This window comes from Geotrypetes seraphini, chromosome 16 (genome assembly GCF_902459505.1).
Source record: "Geotrypetes seraphini chromosome 16, aGeoSer1.1, whole genome shotgun sequence".
NCBI lineage: Eukaryota > Metazoa > Chordata > Amphibia > Gymnophiona > Dermophiidae > Geotrypetes > Geotrypetes seraphini.
The window spans coordinates 42,072,125-42,093,000 of NC_047099.1; the positions used below are offsets into that span (position 1 = coordinate 42,072,125).

The 20,876-nt window shown below is 43.0% G+C and overlaps 1 protein-coding gene across 3 annotated transcripts in view; it reads left to right on the forward strand.

Moving 5' to 3' along the window:
• Nucleotides 1-6,158: 6,158 nt before the first annotated feature.
• The window catches only part of PEAR1 (platelet endothelial aggregation receptor 1), a 67,066-nt gene continuing 52,348 nt past the window's right edge, over nt 6,159-20,876 (forward strand). For 2 of the 3 annotated variants that reach the window (XM_033923612.1, XM_033923614.1), the window contains exon 1: nt 6,159-6,368. In XM_033923612.1, coding sequence (XP_033779503.1) covers nt 6,355-6,368 — 14 coding nt within the window. In that variant the 5' untranslated portion in view covers nt 6,159-6,354. Of the gene's footprint in view, nt 6,369-10,518; nt 10,669-20,876 lie in introns of those variants that run through there. The other variant, XM_033923613.1, reaches the window with a different exon arrangement.

A 20,876-nucleotide genomic window follows, 5' to 3' on the forward strand; every position in this document is an offset into this window, starting at 1 on the left:
ATAACTTCATCGAGTGTCCCTTAGTCTTTATAATTTTTGACAGAGTGAAAAATCGATCCACTTGTACCCGTTCTACTCCACTCAGGATTTTGTAGACTTCAATCCTATTTCCCCTCAGCCGTCTCTTTTCCAAGCTGAAGAGCTCTAACCTTGCTAGTCTTTCCTCATACGAGAGGAGTTCCATCCCCTTTACCATCTTGGTTGCTCTTCTTTGAACCTTTTCTAGCACCATTATATCTTTCTTGAGATACGGAGACCAGAACTGAACACAATACTCCAGGTGGTCCAGTTTTGTGCCTGGCAGCTGTAGAGTGTATGAAGTGGAGTTTCTTTTCTGACTGATGATGGTGTTTCAGGACCCTACCTTTAGACATGGTATGTGATAAGAGGGCATCCTGTTCATCTGAGGTCTTTTTTTTCCCATTTGGTGGTGAATAGCAGCAGCTGTAGTCACTGAGGGGCTGTTCTATTCAAGTTATAGTGTTTCTAGTATTTATTCCAGTTCATGAAATGTCCCCTTAATGGAGTCTGAGTGGTCTACTAAAAGGCAATACATTATTGGTGTTTCATTTATATATTATTTTAAAAAGTTGAGTAACTGCTGATATTTTTTTTCTTTCCCTAAATATAATAAGTTGGATCAAATATTATGCAGAAAATGAATCCGACTGAGGGACTGCACCATCTACAGGTCTTCTGAAGATGGTGCAAGCATTTTGCACATCAACCTGAAGATTTGCTTTTGTTTTGAAAATATTGATATGATATTGTCTATACGGGACACTGAAATTGAAAATGCGTGACATTTTAGGACAAAAATATTTAAAAGACTTTTAGAGTGTGGTTCATGATTTCATAGTTCTATGGTTGTGATTTTTAATTATGACATAGGGACCAAGGTACAGTATGGATGCAATTTTAAATTAAAGTTTGATATGCGAGGTCTAGACGCACAAAACACATTCATTAAGACTGTGTGAATTGCTGTTGACCAATTTTTTTTGGCTGACTCTGGAACAGCAATTGATGCACCAACAAACCTCCATGCCGTCCAATTAGGTATGGGGAAGCCAAAAAAACAGCTGAGTGGCAGGTGAAGCCCCTCAGCTGTTGGGGCTTTTTTATTTTTTGGGGGGAAGGGGGTAGGGTAGGGGATAGTTGGGGGGGCTCTGATGAGAGGAGGGAGTGGACATTCTTCCTACAATTTTTCATTTGTGTGGGGGAACTTCTGTTGGCAGGAGGGAGTAGGCATCCCTCCTGCTAATTTTCTCTCGTGTGTGTGTGTCTGTGTGTTTTGCCATGGCAGGAGGGAGTGGGCACCCCCTCCTGACAATTTTCTCTGGTGCAGGGGAGGGTTCACCTGGCAGGAGGGAGTGGGCACCCTCCTACCATTTTTCATTTGGGGGTGCCTCTGTTGGCAGGAGGGAGTGACCACTGCTGGGTCAGACCTGGGGGTCCATTGTGCCCAGCAGTCCGCTCACAGGGCGGCCCTCTGGTCAAAGACCAGTGCCCTAACTGAGACTAGCCCTACCTGCGTATGTTCTGGTTTAGCCGGAACTTGTCTAACTTTGTTTTGAATCCCTGGGCAATGTGAGGATAAGTGACTTGCCCAGGGTCACAAGGAGCAGTGTGGGTTTGAACCCACAACCGCAGGGTGCTGAGGCTATAGGTTTAACCACTGCGCCACTCTAGAAATCAAGATGTAGCAAAAGTGAACCAACTAAAGAGCATTCAAACCATTGTGACATCACTGATGAAGTTGGCTCTTTGGCATTGGTGGAATGAGGTATTATGATGTCATAATACCAGCTCTAGTAATCACAGGCTGAAACTCTTCACACTATTTATTTATTCAATTTTCTATACTGTTCTCCCAGGGGAGCTCAGAATGGTTTACATGAATTTATTCAGGTACTCTAGCATTTTTCCTTGTCTGTCCCAATGGACTCTCTCAATCTATCTAATGTACCTGGGGCAATGGGGGGATTAAGTGACTTGCCCAAGGTCACAAGGAGCAGTGTGGGCTTAAACCCACAACCTCAGGGCTATATTGTATAACCACTGTGCCACACTATCCCTTGGCCTGTAATAAAATTCCAACTGGCATAAAAGTACGTGTTGACATGATAGCACCTACTTTGCTGGTAAATGTGTACAGGGGGCAGCTTGGGCGGATCATGAATACAATACACATATAGGTAATATAGAATATAAAATTTATATTTATTCTTGGGTTCCATTTTGTCTGGACATTGTAAAATGCAAAATAAAATCTAGAAATGTGAGTTGTTTTTCTGCATGTGTGTTGGGGGGAGGGAGGGGGGGTTCTTTTTTTATTTCCTATCTTCTATTCCCAGGGGAAAGCCTTGGCTCAATGGTAAATCCGAGCATGTGACAAAGTATTATCGGATGCTACATTGGCTTTCCAGTTGAAGCACAGATATTTTTCAAAATGGGACGTTTCTGCTGTAAAATGCTGTATGGCCATGTGCCAAAGTATTTCATTGATCATCATTGCGCAAAGTAACCATCTTTACGTTTCCTACAGTAAAAGGTTGTACTTACAAGCAATTTTTTCACAGAATTCCAGCCTATCAAGTAGCATCTTGGGACAAGAGTTTTAGTAAACTAACATCAGATTCTAGTTCTTATCAGACTTTTAGAAAGATGTTGACAATTTTTATAAATGAGCTTATAATTGACTGTGTTTGTACAGTTCTCTTACTCTGTCGCTTAACTGAAAGGTACCGTGGTATAAATATATTTTTATGGTGTGGTAGAGGTTGCAAGATCAAATCCAATTGCTGCTTCTCATGACCCTGGGCAAGTCACTTAATCCTCCAGTGCCCACTGCTTTGAATGCCAAAGGCAGCATACAAGCCCCCCCCCTCCCCCATTCCCATTGGATGGAAATGCTATTGTCAATCTTATTAGAAAAGAAAAACATGTAGAAATGTAAGAACTGTTGTTCAGTTATAACACATTTCTGGAGAAATGTTACAAACTTAAATAAATGCAATTTTATGCATGTACCACAGGGCGCTGAAAGGTTCTCAGCCCAGCCAAGACGAGAATGAAGCGGACTATGGTTCAATCAATGATCCGAAACAATGTCAAAAAACATAGAATTTCATTTCTGCAAATTGACACTTAAGATAACACTCTTTTCAGCTACAGAGGCAAAATAACGCTCAGAATTTAGGGCTGAGAACTTTTCAGCACCCCTCATAGCTAATAATCATGGCACAAACATTTATACCTGTTCTAGAGCAGATATAAATGCCCAATGCCTGCAATGTAGGCTTGATTTCTTCCACTTTATGGACATTGATACTGACATTATATAAAAATATATAGGCTCCAATGTGGCTATATTAAATATAGTAACAGTAGGTGTCAGCAGATCTGTATAGTCCATCTCAGTCTGTCCAACCAGATAAATTCATAGAGCATTTATTGAGTTGTCTGTTCAAATTTGACATATTAAAATTGGTATCAGACGTTGACAAAATCAGTACTTTTGAACATCAGCCTGAAGGTTTTGTTTATTTTTGCTTACTACCAGTGGTGAAGTAAGTGGGTGCGGTCCGCCCCGGGCACAGTCTTCCTAAGGGCGCAACGGCATCCCTCCTCCTCGCTTGGCCACCCGCTCCTCTCCTTGCCGCATGCACCCCTTGCCTTCCCCGTACCTTTTTGGTGCTCTCTCTGATGTCACTTCCAGGACCCGCTCCTAGGAAGTGACGTCAAAAGGGGTACAGGGAAAGGGAAGGGGTGAGCGCGCAGTGGGGGAGGGGCACCAGCACCCCAGGCACCCCTCACCCCACCACTGCTTACTACTCTCAAACCACTGGTCAGGTCTCATACAAGCTGTGCATCATATATGACACAAAGATAAATACAATTAACTAAATCCATCCTTCTTACTGGTTTCCTCTCTGCTCAGGCTGTAAAGAAATAACCCTGGACGAGTTTGGCCAAGAGAGGAAATGCTGAGACTCTCAAGGACGGTACCAGGGCCGGTTTCAGACATTCTGGGGCCCAGGGCAGAAATTAAGGAGGGGACCCCTCCGATTCCTTCACCTCCCTGCCCTCCTAATCTCGAATCACCATTAATAGCACAGGTAATACAACTTTAAGTACCCTACATTCTGGAAACTGACAAATTGGAACAGATTTCTTCAACAGGACAGGATAAAACATCAGAAATGTGAACAAAATGTGGACCTTCCTTGCTTTTGCAGAGGCAAAATCATCAGTTATTGCACGGAGCATTCAGCGTGGCTCCCTGCGCTAAAAACCACTATCACGGGTTAGTAAAAGGGGTGTGTGTAAAATAAATAAATAAATAGTCCTATAGCCTGGAATCAGTCCTAGCCTTGCCCTTCCCTATTCCCCCACTCCTCACAGCATCAGCATTACCCCCCCTCCCCATAGCATCTCCTGCACCATGCTGTCAGCACCTCCCAACAGGATGCGGTTTGCTGAGAAAGGAGGGTCGCGGGACGCTCTGGAAGAGCTCGTCCGGTTTCGGTAGCCTTTTTATGGCCTTGTTCTCCACCGCCGCTTCCAGCCCCCGCCTCACTGGCTCCTCGTCCCCACCGTCAGAGTCCGAACTGCTACTGCCGCCGTAACCTAGAGCAGGGGTGCCCACGCTTTTTTTGGGCTTGCGAGCTACTTTTAAAACGACCAAGTCAAAATGATCTACCGACAATAAAAATAAAAACCACAAAGCACACTGTACGCACAGAATATGTTAAATTATCATTTATATTAGGGGGGGGGGTTTGAAAGAGGTCAAGACAGATGACTTTAAAATATGCAAAGTCACCTCAGTAACAACTATAGAAAACAGACAAATATAATGCAAAATATAGGCAGCAGATATAAATTCTGAAAACGGACACACTTTGATCAGTAAATTGAAAATGAAACCCTTTTTCTTACCTTTGTTTGGTGATTTCATGAGTCTCTGCTTGCACTTCCTTCTGACTGTGCAGCCAATCTTTCTTTCTTTCTTCCTTCCTCCTGCACGCTTCCTCTCCTCCAGAACAATATCTTTCTCTGTCTCTCCTGGAGTCCAACTTTCTCTTCCTCTCTCCTGTCCCTTTCTTTTTTTCTGCCTCTTTCTCTTTTTTTCTTTCTCTCTCTCTGCCCCCTTTCTTACAGTCTTTTTTTCTTGCTCCCTGCGTCTTTCTCTCTTTCTTCCTTCCTCTCCTCCAGACCAACATCTCTCTCTGTCCCTCCAGGAGTCCAATTTTTTATTTCTTTCTTTCAGTTTTTCTTTCTCTGTCCCTGCCTCTTTCTTTCTTTCTTTCTTTCAGTCTGTCTTTCTTTCTGTCTTTCTTTCAGTCTGTCTTTCTTTCTTTCAGTTTTTCTTTGTCCCTGCCTCTTTCTTTCTTTCTTTCAGTTTTTCTTTGTCCCTGCCTCTTTCTTTCTTTCTTTCAGTCTTTCTTTCTGTGTTTCTTTCTTTCAGTCTTTCTTTCGGTCTTTCTTTCTTTCAATCTTTCTTTGTCCCTGCCTCTTTCTTTCAGACTTTCTTTCTTTCAGTCTTTCTTTCTTTTTTTCTTTCTTTCTTTCAGTCTTTCTTTCTGTGTTTCTTTATTTCAGTCTTTATTTCAGTCTTTCTTTCAGTCTTTCTTTGTCCCTGCCTCTTTCTTTCTTTCTTTCTTTCAGTCTTTCTTTCTGTGTTTCTTTCTGTGTTTCTTTCTTTCAGTCTTTCTTTCGGTCTTTCTTTCTTTCAATCTTTCTTTGTCCCTGCCTCTTTCTTTCAGACTTTCTTTCTTTTTTTCTTTCTTTCTTTGTCCCTGCCTCTTTCTTTCTTTCTTTCTTTCGGTCTTTCTTTCTTTCTTTCAGTCTTTCTTTGTCCCTGCCTCTTTCTTTCTTTCTTTCTTTCTTTCTTTCTTTCTTTCTTTCTTTCTTTCTGTCTGTCTGTCTGTCTTTCTTTCTTTCTTTCTTTCTGTCTGTCTGTCTCTCTGCTACCGCAGCGATGATTTCTTCAAGCCACACCCTCGCCTTCTCCCCGCTTCCCGGACGCGACCAGGCGCACGAACTTTCCCGCCCAACGTCAATTCCGACGTCGGAGACGACGTTCCGGCCCAGCCGAACAGCCATTGGCTGCCCCCAACGTCCTCCCGACGTCGGGAATTGACGTCGGGCGGGAAAGTTCGTGGGCCGCGTCCCGCCGGGGAAGCGGGGCCGCCCCGAAGGACCATCAAGTGGTCGACCAAAGGGCGGAAGGGGCTCTTCAGGAAGAGAAGGCGAAAGTCTGGCTGACTTTTCTGCACGGCCAGAGGGAAGTTGGCTTAAACCAATCTAGGCCAGGCTCTCAAGCCTTTGCAGGGCCCATTAAAGCTTATGAAAGAAATGAGGTAAAACGCTGTATGGCTTATAAAGTCTTCATAATAATATTTATAACAGAAGAGACATGATCAAGAAACCGTTTTATTTTACTTTTGTGATTAGGACAAACATACCGAGGGCCTCAAAATAGGACCTGCTCTGTGTTTACAAGTTTCCAAGTTTATTAAATGTCTTGATTTATCGCCTATTCACATTTCTAGGCGATGTACAAATTATTCAAAAAGTTAATTAATATATCATTTACATTAAAAACAAATACAAAAAAGAAAAATTAAACCTTAAATGGGATATAACTGACAATACTAAAACATAAGGAAAGTTATTTAATTCAAGGGTTACATACAGTTATTATGTTTAAAAATTCAAGGGAAATACATTAGGAGGGGTAAACAAAAAATTTAAAGAATTAAATTAACAAAGCAGAGAGATTTAGTCAGTAGTAGACTTAATCATTAAATGCATCTATAAATAAGAAGCTTTTAAGAAGAGCTTTAAATTTTCCTAAACTTTTCAGCACTGGGACACACTAAACCCAGTGCCACTGGCCGGAAGGCTCCCAGAAACGCACAGACGTCGATGCAGTATTCTGTGTGTAACCCTAATTAACCCCCCCCCCCCTTTTTATAAAGATGCGTTAGCGTTTTGGCGGTAAAAGTTTCAACGCTCATAGCAATTCTATGAGCGTTGGAACTTTTAGCACAGTGTCAGGAGCAGCACAGAGCATTCAGCGCGCTGGCCTGTGCTAAAAACCACTATTACGGTTTGGTACAAAGGGGGGGGGGGTTAATTACTTGCAAGCCAATCCGTACTGATAATTGCCTGTTAATAATCAATTATTGGCGTGAATTGACTTGCTGAGAAAACAGCATAAGACTCTAGGACAGGGGTGCTCAGAGGGTCGATCGCGATTGACCAGTAGATCGCAAAGGCAACGCGAGTCCATCGCGTTGCCTTTGCGATCTTGTTTTTCCTGCCTCCCTGAGCCAGGCCAGGAGCATACACGCTCTGCCGGACCCGCAAGCCTTCACCTCCGACGTGAATTCTGACGTCGGAGAAGAAGTTCAGGGCCAGCCAATCGGCTGCCTGGCTAGCCTGGAACTTCCTCTCCGAAGTCACAATTGATGTCGGGAGGGAGGGGCACCAAGCCTGGCTCGGGGAAGCAGGGAGAAATCGGCGTGGTGGCTTGGGGGGGCAGGGAGAGAGAAAAAATCGGGGAAGTGGCGAAATTGGCGCAATGGCTTAGAGGGCAGGGGGAGAGAGAAAGAAAGACAGAAATAAAAAGGGAGGGGCAGGGGAAGAGAGAAAGATAGAAATAAAGAGGGGGGCAGGGAAAGAGAGAGAGACAAAAAGGTAGGAAAAATGATTTTATTTTCAATTTAGTGATCAAAATGTGTCTGTTTTGAGAATTTATATCTGCTGTCTATATTTTGCACTATGGCCCCCTTTTACTAAACCATGATAGTGGTTTTTAGCACAGGGAGCCTATGAGTGTCGGGAGCTACATGGGGCATTCAGCGCAGCTCCCTGCGCTAAAAACCGCTATCATGGTTTAGTAAAAGGGGAGGGGGTATATTTGCCTATTTTTGTATGGTTGTTACTGAGGTGACATTACATATTTTAGCGTCATCTGCCTTGACCTCTTAAAAAACCCCAAATACAAATGATGATTAATATTTTCTCTGCGTCCAGTGTCCTTTGTGTTTTTAAAAATTGTATTGTTGGTAGATCATTTTGACTTGGTCATTTTAAAAGTAGCTTGCAAGCCAAAAAAGTATGGGTACCCCTGTACTAGGAGATTGCCTCTTTATTTCCGTTATCCTGTATGTTATTTTTTAAAATGTTTGCTTACTGTATATTATATGTTCTGCATCAGGAGTCCAACTGACCCCACATTTGACTAAGCCACGATAGAGGTTTCTACCGCAGCTCGCAACGCTAAGTGCGCCGACGCTCATAGAATTCCTATGATCACTGGAGCAGCGTTGGAGCATTTGGCATTCCAGGCTGCGGCACAAACCTCTACCGTGGCTTAGTAAAAGAGGGGCTTAAGTCTTGAAATATACATATACCTAAACAACGATTATCAAGACTGCTTACACAGTAACACTAAATATGTCACTTCTTATTTGGTTATAATTGCCAAAGACCACTAGATGTCAGAAGGAGATTAGGGAAAGAAATGGTGCTGAGTTTTAAGTCAGTGTCTGGACTGAGCATAACCATCAACATGATAAAAGCTGCATTTTCAGACTCTGCAACAAGGGATGAGAGACAGAAAACAAAAACCAGCTGTGTTTGTTATAAGTCTGTGAGGTGAATGAAATACACATTAACCGGGCAGGATCCTGCGCTCCAGGACAGTTTTCTGGAGTCTCTGCTTGTGGTTTAATGTTAGCTCCGGGCTTTTCAGAGAGTTGCAGAGGTCCCAGAGTCCAGGAACTCTCAAGAATAATTTTTGAAAACCCAGCCTTTTCCCAGGCCAACCTTTTTCAACGAAGGGCCTGGGGTATTAGGAAAATATTAGCAAGTGCCAATTGGGAAAGTGAATGTGTTTTACCAGGTGCTGTTAAGAATTTTCATGACTAAGCAGAGTGATTGGATGTTATGGTTGAAATGTTAAGCATTTAAAAAAAATAGACATAGAATCAGTTGTGTTAAAAGACATCCTATGCACGACAAAGAAAAGTAAATAAATGCTGCCTAGCCAATTCATTTCATGTTTAGTTAAAAAAAACAAAACTTTTTTTCCAAATGGAGGTCACAAGGAAAATCCAGGGCGACATTTGTAGTCCCTAACTCTGCAATTGGGACGTCAGTGTTGCAGGTCCCATAATGCTTTGTGAAGGGAGTTATCAGAAATCCAGGACTGGCCTAAGATCCTTACAGGAACTGGGTAATTTGGCAGCTTTGCATAAGTTCTATGAATTCAAGAGCTTCTCCCGCCCAATGTTTATTTTCTGGATTGGTTTTTTTTTCCCCTCAGTCTCTTGTCCTTTCTTCTCTCTTTTTCACACATTTTGGTTTTGCTCAGCCCCTATCCCACTTCCTTTGACTTAATCTACCCCTTTTTCTCATCCCGTGGCCCCTCTAAATGTCTACAGCAGGGGTGTCCAATGTCGGTCCTCGAGGGCCGCAGTCCAGTTGGGTTTTCAGGATTTCCCCAATGAATATACATGAGGTCTATTTGCATGCACTGCTTTCATTGTATGCTAATAGATCTCATGCATATTCATTGGGGAAATCCTGAAAACCCGACTGGATTGCGACCCTCGAGGACCGGCATTGGACACCCCTGGTCTACAGGGTCTCAGACCCTCCCAAGTTTATTTATAATTTGGTCTACCGACTATGCTCAAGTACCTGGCTGGTTACTAAAATTGATAAAAAATAAAATAGGGCAAAGGGTAGATGGGGACAAGGATGGATACGAGAGGTGCTGGGGTAGAGGAAGATTGGAAATTACATCAAAAACTAAAAATGGGAAGAGGGAAAGGGAAAAAAACAGTTCTAGGAAGATGGGGGAGGTCAGAATCAGCCCCATCCTGATGCATTATGGGACTTGTAGTGCTGACTTCAATGGCTAGAGGCTAGGGATGTGCATATCATAAGAAAGGAAGTGCCTTCTTGCTGACATTGCCCCCTGTATGGCATGGGAAAACTAAACAAAACAAAAATTCGGGGGGGGGGGTGTCCTTCATCCCTTGGGATTAGAAATACCGCTTTGCATTGGGATGCGAGTTCACACCCACTATTTGCCATAGAACTGGGGAACGTGGCAACTCTGTCTCTGCCTTCCCCAGCACTCTCTCTGTATGCCTGTCTCTGCCTTGGTCTCATTTCCTCTCGGCTCCTTTGACTGCCTGAACCTAGTTCCCTGCTTTTATTTTCTCCTGTATTTCCTTTGACTTTTAGCTGTTAACAAAATTAAGCTCTGCCAAAAGCTGCAGTTTAACAACACCCCCCTCTCTCCCCCCCCCTCCAATGGCTAGAGCATCCTCTGCAGATTTTCCATGTCAAAACTTCCTGAGAGCTCTGGGCTCTTTTCCTGCCTTTGCAGCTCTACTAGGGATCACATACACACACCCTGCAGCAGCCTCCCCCCTCCCCCTCCACTCCCAACAGCACGAAATACCACCCCTGGTCTTCCTGCTTCCCACTTCAGAGAGTGAGTGGAGACTTTGACAAGCAGACCCAACACCACAAAACCCATCAACAGCACTATCCATCCAAGACGGCCGTCGGGCCACTTGAGGAAGAAGCCTCCCTGCCCCCAAAAGGGGAATAAGATACTAGGCAAGAGAAACCAAAGTAAGTCTGCACTACACTAAATTCTTTTTCTTGAGATGTATGTTTATGTAAGAGCCGCAGTGCATGCTGTTATAGCAGCCGGGCATGAAGCATGTGATGGAGAAAAGCTGGCCAAGCAGGGGAAAAATGCAGGAAGGCACAAAATGGTATTAGATAATGCAAATGTGCTTGCCAAATGCCAATGGCCCCATTCTTACAGCCCAGTGGATATAACAAGGGAGGACAAAACCCAGTGTTTTCAGCCTTTTGGGGGTCTTCCTGGGGTGCTGCACTTCTGTATGACAGAAGCCTTATCTCCCTCTCCCATCACTGCCACCCCAGCCTATGGCTATGTCAAGGAGACACCTCATGTGATATGTTGAAAATAGTGTTCGCTAAAAATGTTTCGTTTCAGGGAATATCCTCATGGTTTTCAAATAACAGGAATGATGCTTTTTCGAAATGGGAAGATGCGAGTGTGAGACCCTCTTCTTATGATAAAAGAACTTTTCTTAGCTGCTTCCATCAGACATCAGAGGAGCAAAAGAAATGCTTATTTCCTACCAGAGTTTCTCTATTGTGGACCGATAGGGGCAATTTTCTACTTAGATTTTTTTTTTCTAATGATGTTCTTGGCATGTCAGGAGCGTGCTAACCGATTTAGCGCATGCCAAATGCTAAGGTATCCATTGTATTCGATGGGCACCTGCGCTAAATTGGACCCCTTAGAGACGTAATAGGGGGAATAACCCTCCCTTATCAGTGAGGTTGAGCTAAAGAGAAGGGAGATTTCACTGAGGCAAAAATCCTTGGCAAGAGTTCAGCACAGTCATGAGAATGTCTGCCGGAGAACGTCTTCGTGCATTTCGAAAATGAAAAACCATAAAACCCGATGAAGTTAAATGAGAGAATTTAAATTTGTTTGTTCCATTCGAAGAGCAGAAGTCAGCAAAAGTGATTTTTCGCAAGTTTCTGTCACAAAACTTTCTGCAGCCAAAAAGCAGGGGAAGTTGTTAGTCATTCTCTGGTCGTTTGAAATGCCTTTGCCTGTTTTCCAAAGGGAAGAAAGCGTATGAGATCAACACCGTCCCCGTAATCACTTTTTTTTGTTTAATATCCGATCCATACCAAATTTTCACGCCACGTCTAGGATTCCGAGAAGAGGCTGACAGGGGGAGGTCATGGATTTTCATGCACATGCACCCTTCAGGAGTTAGTTCTGTCTGGAACGTTTTTGATGTTTTTTTACCACCCGGATAGAGGTTCCACTTTTCAGAATTTGGAGTTCCAAATGGAGGGGGACAAGGAAAAAAAACCCTTTGTAATTTGAAAACATGTATGAAACTTATTGTGTTCTTCTGAGGGTCCATAGCTCTGATCTGAGCTTGACTGCAGCAGTTTGGATTGGCTGCTTTCAGAGGATCTTGAAAGGAGGAAATCAGATAAAATATGTATCCTGATTTGGGAGATGGCACGTCTGTGTTTCAGATAACAGAACAACTGTACGTTATAGCATGGCCTAAAGATTAGGGCTGCAAACTGGATTCAGATTTGCTCAACAGGGTTGCTCCAGGTCAAGTGTTATCCCATTGCATGCAGGGACTTGTAGTTTTGCTGTTCTTAGGTAATTCAGTTCAGGAATCAGAACCGATATAAAACCTGGACTAGAGCAGCCAAATCTGGAGCCAGTTGGCAACCCTACTGAAGGCCATCTTTTTCCAAGGTCAATGGCCATTTAAGTGCTATTCTGATGGGATATCCAGGAGCCTTTTCTGTAGTGCAATAGATTTCATCCATCCTGGCTCCTGGCTCTACTGGGGTTTTTTGTCAGAGTGAAAAGAAGAGTTGTGCTTGTTTTCTGGCTCAGGACCCACTGGCAGAGGAAAAGGGAGGACTTTCCGTTTCACAGGTCGAGCGAGTGGGAGCGGCAGCACACAGCAAAGAGTCGTGCTGGCCCAGCCTTGTGGATGCTTAGCCGACTCCCTCTCACCCTCGGATCTCTACCTCTTTCCAAGAACTGAAGTCAGTGTGTTTCTTTTTCACAGAGAAGCTGCCGGATGCCTGGAAAGATCTTCCATGGGACGTGGTGGGGGTCGAAAAGAGTGACAGAATTCAAATAGGCATGGGGTTAACACAGAGGCTTCCTAGATGGCATGAAATGGAATGAAAATATAGAGTGTTCACACTCCAAAGGAAAATTGAAGCAAAGAGGGAGGGAATTAGGGGTTCACGTACACCCTTTAAGTTTCAAGTTTATTTAAAATTTCTTATGCCTTCTAGGCGGTGTACAATAATAATGAAAAGATAATACATGGAACAGATACAATAAAACCAGATTATAAATTTAACAGTGCAGGACAATACAGTACTAGGGAATGTTAGTAAAACAAATAACTTAGCTTACAGATGTACGCCAAACATTTGGGAGATGGGAGAAAAGAACACCGAAAAGGGAAGAACGATAGGTTGGGTGAATAAACGGAAGAGAATTGTTTTGTTCCAAAAGCATCCTTTTACTAAGGTGCAACGAAATCTAGGCTTAGGATTTTCCAGTGTGCTAAACCCAAATTAAAGTGGGCATTTCTCTCTTTTTTTTTGCAGACTGTATGCTAATGTTCCCATTAGCCTATGGTAGCTGCAAGGGGAAAAAATGCAGGAACAAGTACCGCATCCTATTTGAGGCTCTTAAGGGCCAGATTCTGTAATGGGTGCCTAAAAAAGACAGGTGTCTACAGTCAGGTGCCCATTGCATGTCAAACGCACTTAAGCGGCCATTACAGAATCACACTGAGCGGCGCCTAACTTAAAACTTGGGGGCCTGCAATGTAGGCCAGGGTTTTAAAGGCCTACGTTATAGGCGCCCAAGTTAGGTTACCAGATGTCCGTGAAAACCCGGACATGTCCTCTTTTTAGAGGACTGTCCGGACTCCCAGACGGACTTTCCAAAACCCGGCATTCGTCTGGGTTTTGGAAAGCCCCTGCGAGCCCTGGCCGCATCTGGAGGGCCTTTGAGCATGCGCGGATGACGTGGCACGCATCCGCGCATGCTCCAGGCCCTCCAGACGCGGACGGAGCTCCTCGCAAAGAGAGGAAGCTTTGTGGGGGCGGGGCTGGAGGACATGATGGGACGGGACTAGAGGTAGAACTGGGCGGGGCTGGAGGCGGAATGGGGTGTGATTATGTGTCCGGGTTGTTTTAGAGAATCATGCCTAGTGGCGCCCAAGTCTTTCTCCACCCCTAAACACACTGACTTTGGTGTTAGGTGCCTATCTCCCAATTAAATTTTATTTTTTTTTCAATTATGAGCTTGTTAAAGCTCATTATTGAAGCCAATTCACTAACTTTAGGCGTTTATTTATTTAGGCACCTAACTATAGACACCTTTTTATAGAATTTTCCCCCTAAGTATTCCCGCGTTAACCCTGTTGTCCAGTTCACGTGTGCTATTGTCAGAAGGCTAGATGGATAACACAGGAACATCCACTCTCTGCCCTGATATATCACCTCTAAAAATAAACCCATCCCACCCCCTTTTTACAAAACCGTAGTGCAGTTTTGGCGCCGTTCATAGGAATTCTATGAGCATCAATAGCTGTTAGTGCCACGGCTAAAAACCATGCCACGGTTTTGTAAAAGGGGTTTTAATTTTTTCAAAATAGTTATTGTGCCTTAACATATGAAAACAGGCAAAATACCACTTTAACGCACTGTGCTGTAGCCTGTTTTTCTCATGTTAAGCGTGTGGTAGGGTTTAATGCCCTCTAGTAAAAGGAACCCTGATTACTATGGGCCCTTTTTACAAAACTTCAATAGCGAGTCCCACGTAGCAAATACAACACAGCCCATTCAATTCCTGCGGGCTGCGTTGCATTTGCTGCGCAGGGATTCACTCCGTGGCTTTGTAAAAGTGGTCCTGTGTTTCTTTTCTTTTTTTTTAGTTCAAACAATATATTGAATTTTCTATACAACTGAACAATATAACAATCAAAATAATGATTAAAAGAGAACAGAAACATCATGTGACAAATAAAAGCAGGACATGGAATAGTGAAAGAACAAAAATACTGGCCCCATAGTCATCGGAGCCTAAACCAGTTCAGTCCTGGTTTTACCTGGAAGGCTAAGTTTGTAGATGACAATTCCAGGACCTGTTCACTGGGGAAACTGGAGCCACATTGGTGACATCACCATATAATTCAGGAAGAAAAACGGGAAGTGACAGAGGGTCTGAACATCGTAGATTATTTGCACAGGAAAATGAGGCAGCTGCGAGTGTGGAGAGGAGGGATCAATGACTATACATTGTGCAACCGTTATTCAGATAATGCTACAAGAATGCCAGATAGAGGAGTCATCCCATATGGGGTGGAATAGAGAGGAAGCTCTTGCTCTGAGCCCTAAGCATTTATGTCATTTTCACTTGGAATTTCATGTGCAGTCAACAGCGCCTGCTCTTTCCTTATTGCACGCATTGTGAACCATTGTACATGTGGGTAGGCACGATCTGCTGAAACAGTGAGTGCTCGTTCTCAATAGCATATGCGTAAGTGAACCATTGTGAATGTGCAAGTAATGCACACACACTTATACACTATCAGGAAGGGGTGTATATGTAGCGTGCACACAGCTGAATTGCACGTTGTATAATAAACATAATCGGTGGTGATAATTGGCAGTCAGTACCTTGTAATTGGCACGAATTAACTTACACGCACAATTTGGCAGGCGTATTCTATGAAGCGCAGTGCACAAGTTCTTGTTTGCAAATCTGAAAAGGGCATTCCTAGAATTTATGCACCGTGTTATAGAATGCGCCCAATACATGCAAAAGCTAAGTGCTGGAATTTAGACCTGGTTTTCCTTGGCCTAAATGGGTGAACCTAAAAGCTGTGATGTGTACTAGCACTTAACATTCTTTTTACAGAATGGCGCTAAGCGCCATTCTACTTGACACCAACATCCCGCCCTAACCACTCCTCCAAAAACGCCGCTGTCAGCTCTGGGCACACAGCAGGATTCAGAAGCCTAAAATGTCCCTGGATACATCCAAAAAGCCGTTTCGATTATCGGCACTTGGACGACCTGTCTTTGAGATCGTCCAAGTGCCGATTCGTGCGGGTTTTTAGATGTATTTAAGATTTAGGGTGAATACTTCCCAAAACGGCTTATGCCAGGTATTTGTAACCTGGATTGTCCACTGTTGGAAACAGGATACTAGGTTTGAGGGACCTTCGGTCTGTCCCAGCACAGCAATTCTTATGTGAGCCAATCAAGCCATTGTGACATCACTGACAGGTTTGGCTCTTAGGCATTGGTGGAATGAGGCTTTATGACATCACAATCTCAGCTCTGGAATGTTGCTACTCTTTGGGTTTCTACCAGGAACTTGAGGCCTGGGTTGGCCACTGTTCGAAACAGGATACTGACCCAGTATGGCAATTCTTATGTTCTTATATAAGATATTTGTCCAAAGAAATCTGACAACTGATGTTCTACCAGAGCTGAATAGATAAAGAGAGGCATTGTTTCCACTGGCTTAGATCATCTGTAATGCCATTGCTATTAATAAACCAAAGAGACTTAACTGGTCTAGTCTTAGGGAGCGACCAATGATAAAATCAGGTGTCAATTGTAAGTTCATTTGAAAGATTCCTCGGATGTCTTTCCATATCAAGAGTCCAGAAGGATTGTGTCTGAGTGCATTCAGAAATCACATGAATCATTTGACAGAGTCGTTTAGACCCGTTCTTCACATTTTTTGTGTGGAGTCCAAGCCTTAAGTGCAAGAAAGTAGAGGGACTGAAGCAGATCAGCTGGTTGTGTTGGATGATTCACTTTAGTCCAAATTAATTTAGCAGTAGTGAGAATTCCTTCCTTAAGCCTCTTCTAAATGTTTTAACATATTTGTAATGTTAAAAATTCAATAGTTTACCTTTTAGATGCCAAATAGCCTTCAACTAACTACTGCTATTATTTTTTTTCTTCATCTTCTTCTTGGATGATTGCATAGGTCTTTCCTACATGTTACAGAGTTCTTTTTCCTTTCAAATATATGTTTTTATTGCTAGCCACTGAGAATTGTTGTAAGCTTCTGCGGGATATAAAATTTTAATCAACATAAAACATATTTATAAGAACATAAGCCGTGCCTCTGCTGGGTCAGTCCAGAGGTCCATCATGCCCAGCAGTCCGCTCATCAGGTCCATCAGGTCCAGGACCTGTATAGTGATCCTCTAACTATACCCTTCTATCCCCTTTTCCTTCAGAAAATTGTCCAATCCCTTCTTGAACTCCAATACCATACCCTGTCCTATCACGCCCTCTGGAAGCGCATTCCAGGTGTCCACCACCCGTTGGGAGAAGAAGAACTTCCTAGTACTGATTATAAATCTGTCCCCTTTTAATTTTTCTGAATGCCCTCTTGTTCTTGTAGTTGTCGAAAGTTTGAAGAATCTGGCCCTCTCCATCATTTCTATAGTGCTGAAAGGCTTACACAGCGCTGTACATTTAACATTCAATAGATGGTCCCTGCTCAGAAGAGCATGCAATCTAATTTGGACAGACAGACAGGATATCTCAGGGTTGTGGAGTTTCTAGCAGAAGGAATGATATGACAGAGAGTGGGAGTTAAGAGTTGAAATCAGCTTAAAAAAAGTGGGCTTTTAGCATGGATTTGAAGACTGCTAGAGATGGAGCCAATCTTACAAAATTGTTGAATGTCTAACTATTCGGAGTCTAAATTGGCATAACAGCAATCGATGCTACACTGTATTTGAAGCCAGTATTTCTGAGATTGAGCAATCCATGTCGCGTTTGTAAATTCTGAAAAGATATTAGCTGATCTCCACATGTTACGAGGGGCCGCTGAGAAGTTCTCAGGCTGCCGAGAAGTTAGGGCAGCCTCCATCGAGGGCTATATACTTAGTCCTGCGATTTTCCACTTTTTTCATTCTGTATTTTCCGATGGCATGAATAAAGTGGAAAATCACTGGACTGTGCATAGAACCAACTTTGTTGGTTAGGCTGAGAACTTTTCAGCGGTCCCTCATATATGAGCCAATGTCCAGATTCCCTTTTTGTGTTGCCTTAGATGCCATATCATGATGACCAATTTTTATATTTGGATTTTGCCATGATGGAGCTTGTTTAGATTAAACCAAGAAATGATGCCAGTTATCTAGAATTGTGAACCATTGTTGAGTAGCATTTAGACCAAAGTCATTTCATCCTTTAAATATTAGACATAATAATAGATCAATGAGGATTGAGTGTATGAGATTTTGTTCCAGGAAGGCTTGAGATCTATTATAATATTAGCCATTCTCCAAATGCACTGTATAACAACGGTAATCCCTCAAATAGTTTAGTTGCAGTAAAAGCAGGGTCCTGGGTCACAATGGTACTTTTTTGTGGTAAAGAAGAGTCCTAGGTTCCCGCAAAAATTGTCTTAGGTGGAAAACCAACCTCTGTTCTACACTAGAAAACAGAAAGAGAAGCCACGTGCTTCTTATCAGCGACACAATCACAATACCAGGGGGGTCTTTCAGATATGCCAGTTGGTTGGATCACCTAAGGTCGGATAATCGAGACTGTTCTCTGTAAAATCTAGTAAAAGAGCAAGTTAACCACAGAGATGCCAAGATACTCAGTTCCAGGCTGGAGATTCTAGTCCAGTCCTAGACTTCTGACCACCCTATCCTGGTGCATTATGGGACTTGCAGTACTGATTCCAAAGGGCAGGATCAGGCCCTACAGATCCCACACTGCTTTGGGAGGTTAGCAAGGCTTTTTTGACAGGTTACTCCAGGGTACTGAGTACCAGCACCTTTTCCATTGTTTGATAAAAATGACCCCATGTACTCTAGAAATGAAACACTTGGTGCTTACTTTTCATAGTTTCTGTGGCTGGTTGCAGGGGGCCTTGTACTATGGGGGTGGATCCCTCTGTGATCACCCCACTCCTGAAGAATGGCTAATTTTTGTCGATCATTTTCTTTTTTATTCGTAAAAGTTTCGAATGATCTTCCTTCTATAATTCGAGTTCTCTCTCATTAACCCACTTTTCGCAAAGTACTGAAGACACATTTATTTCAGAAATATACTAATGATCCTTCTTTTTCAAATAATCAATCATAAAAGATAAAATTCTGGCCTAAAAGATATAATTTCTGTTCTAATCTGTATCATTTTATTAAATGTTTTGTTAACCGAGTCGATCCCTCCTGTTGGGATGAATCAGTATAAAAAAAAATCAAAGATTAGATTAGAGTACAGCACCTTCTTTTGCTAGGATAAATGCACTGAAAAAAAGTATCTTAAAAACTAACAAGAAACATTTAAAAATATTATGCTGCTCATAGGTAAATTATTCACCGCATGAATAATTTTGCCTGTTTTAATGAATGGGAAAGGTGCTGGTGGGATTTTCAGAAGGAAACACCATTCCCCTCCAAGTGCATTTCAAATGTTCATCCATCTTAAATAATCAAGATGAACACAGCCTATAAATCTAACAGATTATTTGCAAAGAGATGAGAAGACTTCCAGCCGGCATTTTCTCTGTATTCTTTAACAGAGTCACATTGCAAGGACGTCTATGATGACATTTTAATCATTATACAATTTTTTTTTTTTTTTTTTTTGCATTATTCTGTTCAGTTTGACAGAAGTGCTACTTTGGCAAGGCCAGGGTTAATGTTTGGCGGCATTTTATTAAGTTAGCGAAGGGGAATGCACATCCAGGGCCCAGGGGACAGATAAGCTCCAGTTGTTTTGAGTACAGGAATGCGCTAAGTCATAAGTTCAGGTCTGTGAGAGTCTCTCAGCTAGACAGCCCCTGGTTCAGCCTGTTCCATGAGTGCATCTCGCTTAGCTAAAGAGTCCCAGTCTGCTCTGTGAGCATTCTCACCCACCAGTCTGCTCTGTAAGTGTCTCTCAGTTGGAAGCCCCCAGATCACTTTTACACCAGTCTACTCTGTGAATGTCTCTTAACTAGACACCTCCAGATTTATTTCACAGCAGTCTGCTCTTTGAGTGTCTCTTAGCTGGAAGCCCCCAGACCTCTCTTACACCAAATCTCACTCTCACCAGGATGTGATCTCACAACCTCTGGGTACAGAGGCAACAGCTCTACAAGTGAACCACACCTTCCTTAGACCTACCAGCATAGGAGGTGCTTTCTTGCTGGAAATGTCTATTTTGAAACAGGAGTAGGACACACATTTGTGATGTCACCATGGGCACTGTGGTGTCATTATGAGTACTATGACATCACAGTTTAGATGGTACAAACAGTGCAAGATGGACATTCTCTGTCAAGTGGAATGTGACTTTCCCTAGTACGTTGGCTCAAAGCATACTGGAGGGATGGACCATCTTTAAACAGGCTAACCAAAAGGGGGAAAAACCCACCAGGGTGTGCTTTTCATTTTTTTTTTTATATTGAAAGAGATAAGCTGGGCAGTTGATTAGGTGGTATGGGGACTGCATGCTATAATCTGCAGGACCAAAGTTATGCCTGTACCAAGTTGGCCCTCTTTTACTAAACTGTGGTAGAAGTTTCTACCACGGCCTAGTGAGCTTTACAGGCCATAAAGAATCCTTTCTTCAGATGGACCTTGAAAACTCAACTGCTGGGTTGTTCACAGAAAATTCTTACATCAGCGCTTCCCAAACTTGAGCTGGTTTTCAGCATCTCCACAATGAATATGCATAAGATAATTTTACATATGCTGGATCTCCAAGTCGTAGAGATCCTTCTTGTGAATAATCCTTGTGGGGATCCTAAACCTGGCTTCATCTACCTGTGGGGTCAGGTTCTCCAAAACAGACTTTCTTAGCACTGTATCAGTAAAAAGGCAGCACAGTCCACAGAAACATGTGGGAGCTTTTTCTATCTCATGAAAATACCCACTCCATATCATTCACACTCTGCTCCTCCTAACCTCACTGCCAAACTTGTTGGTTTGTCTCAGATTACTGGCTCTTGCTGAGCTGGTTTTGGAAAAGAAACCATGCCGCTCACAAAGATGTTAAAACCTCAGTAAAACAGGAGCGGAGCCAGCGGGCATGGGTGGCGGGGGTTCAATAAATCATTTTTCATTAGTGGAAAGAAATGCATTTACCGAAACTCCAAGCTTATAACGTTTCATCTCCTGCCGATGCCTGTCTCCTGATTGCCTCCTTTTAGAAATTACACTGCTTGGCTTGGAGATCTCCCCCAGGGATGC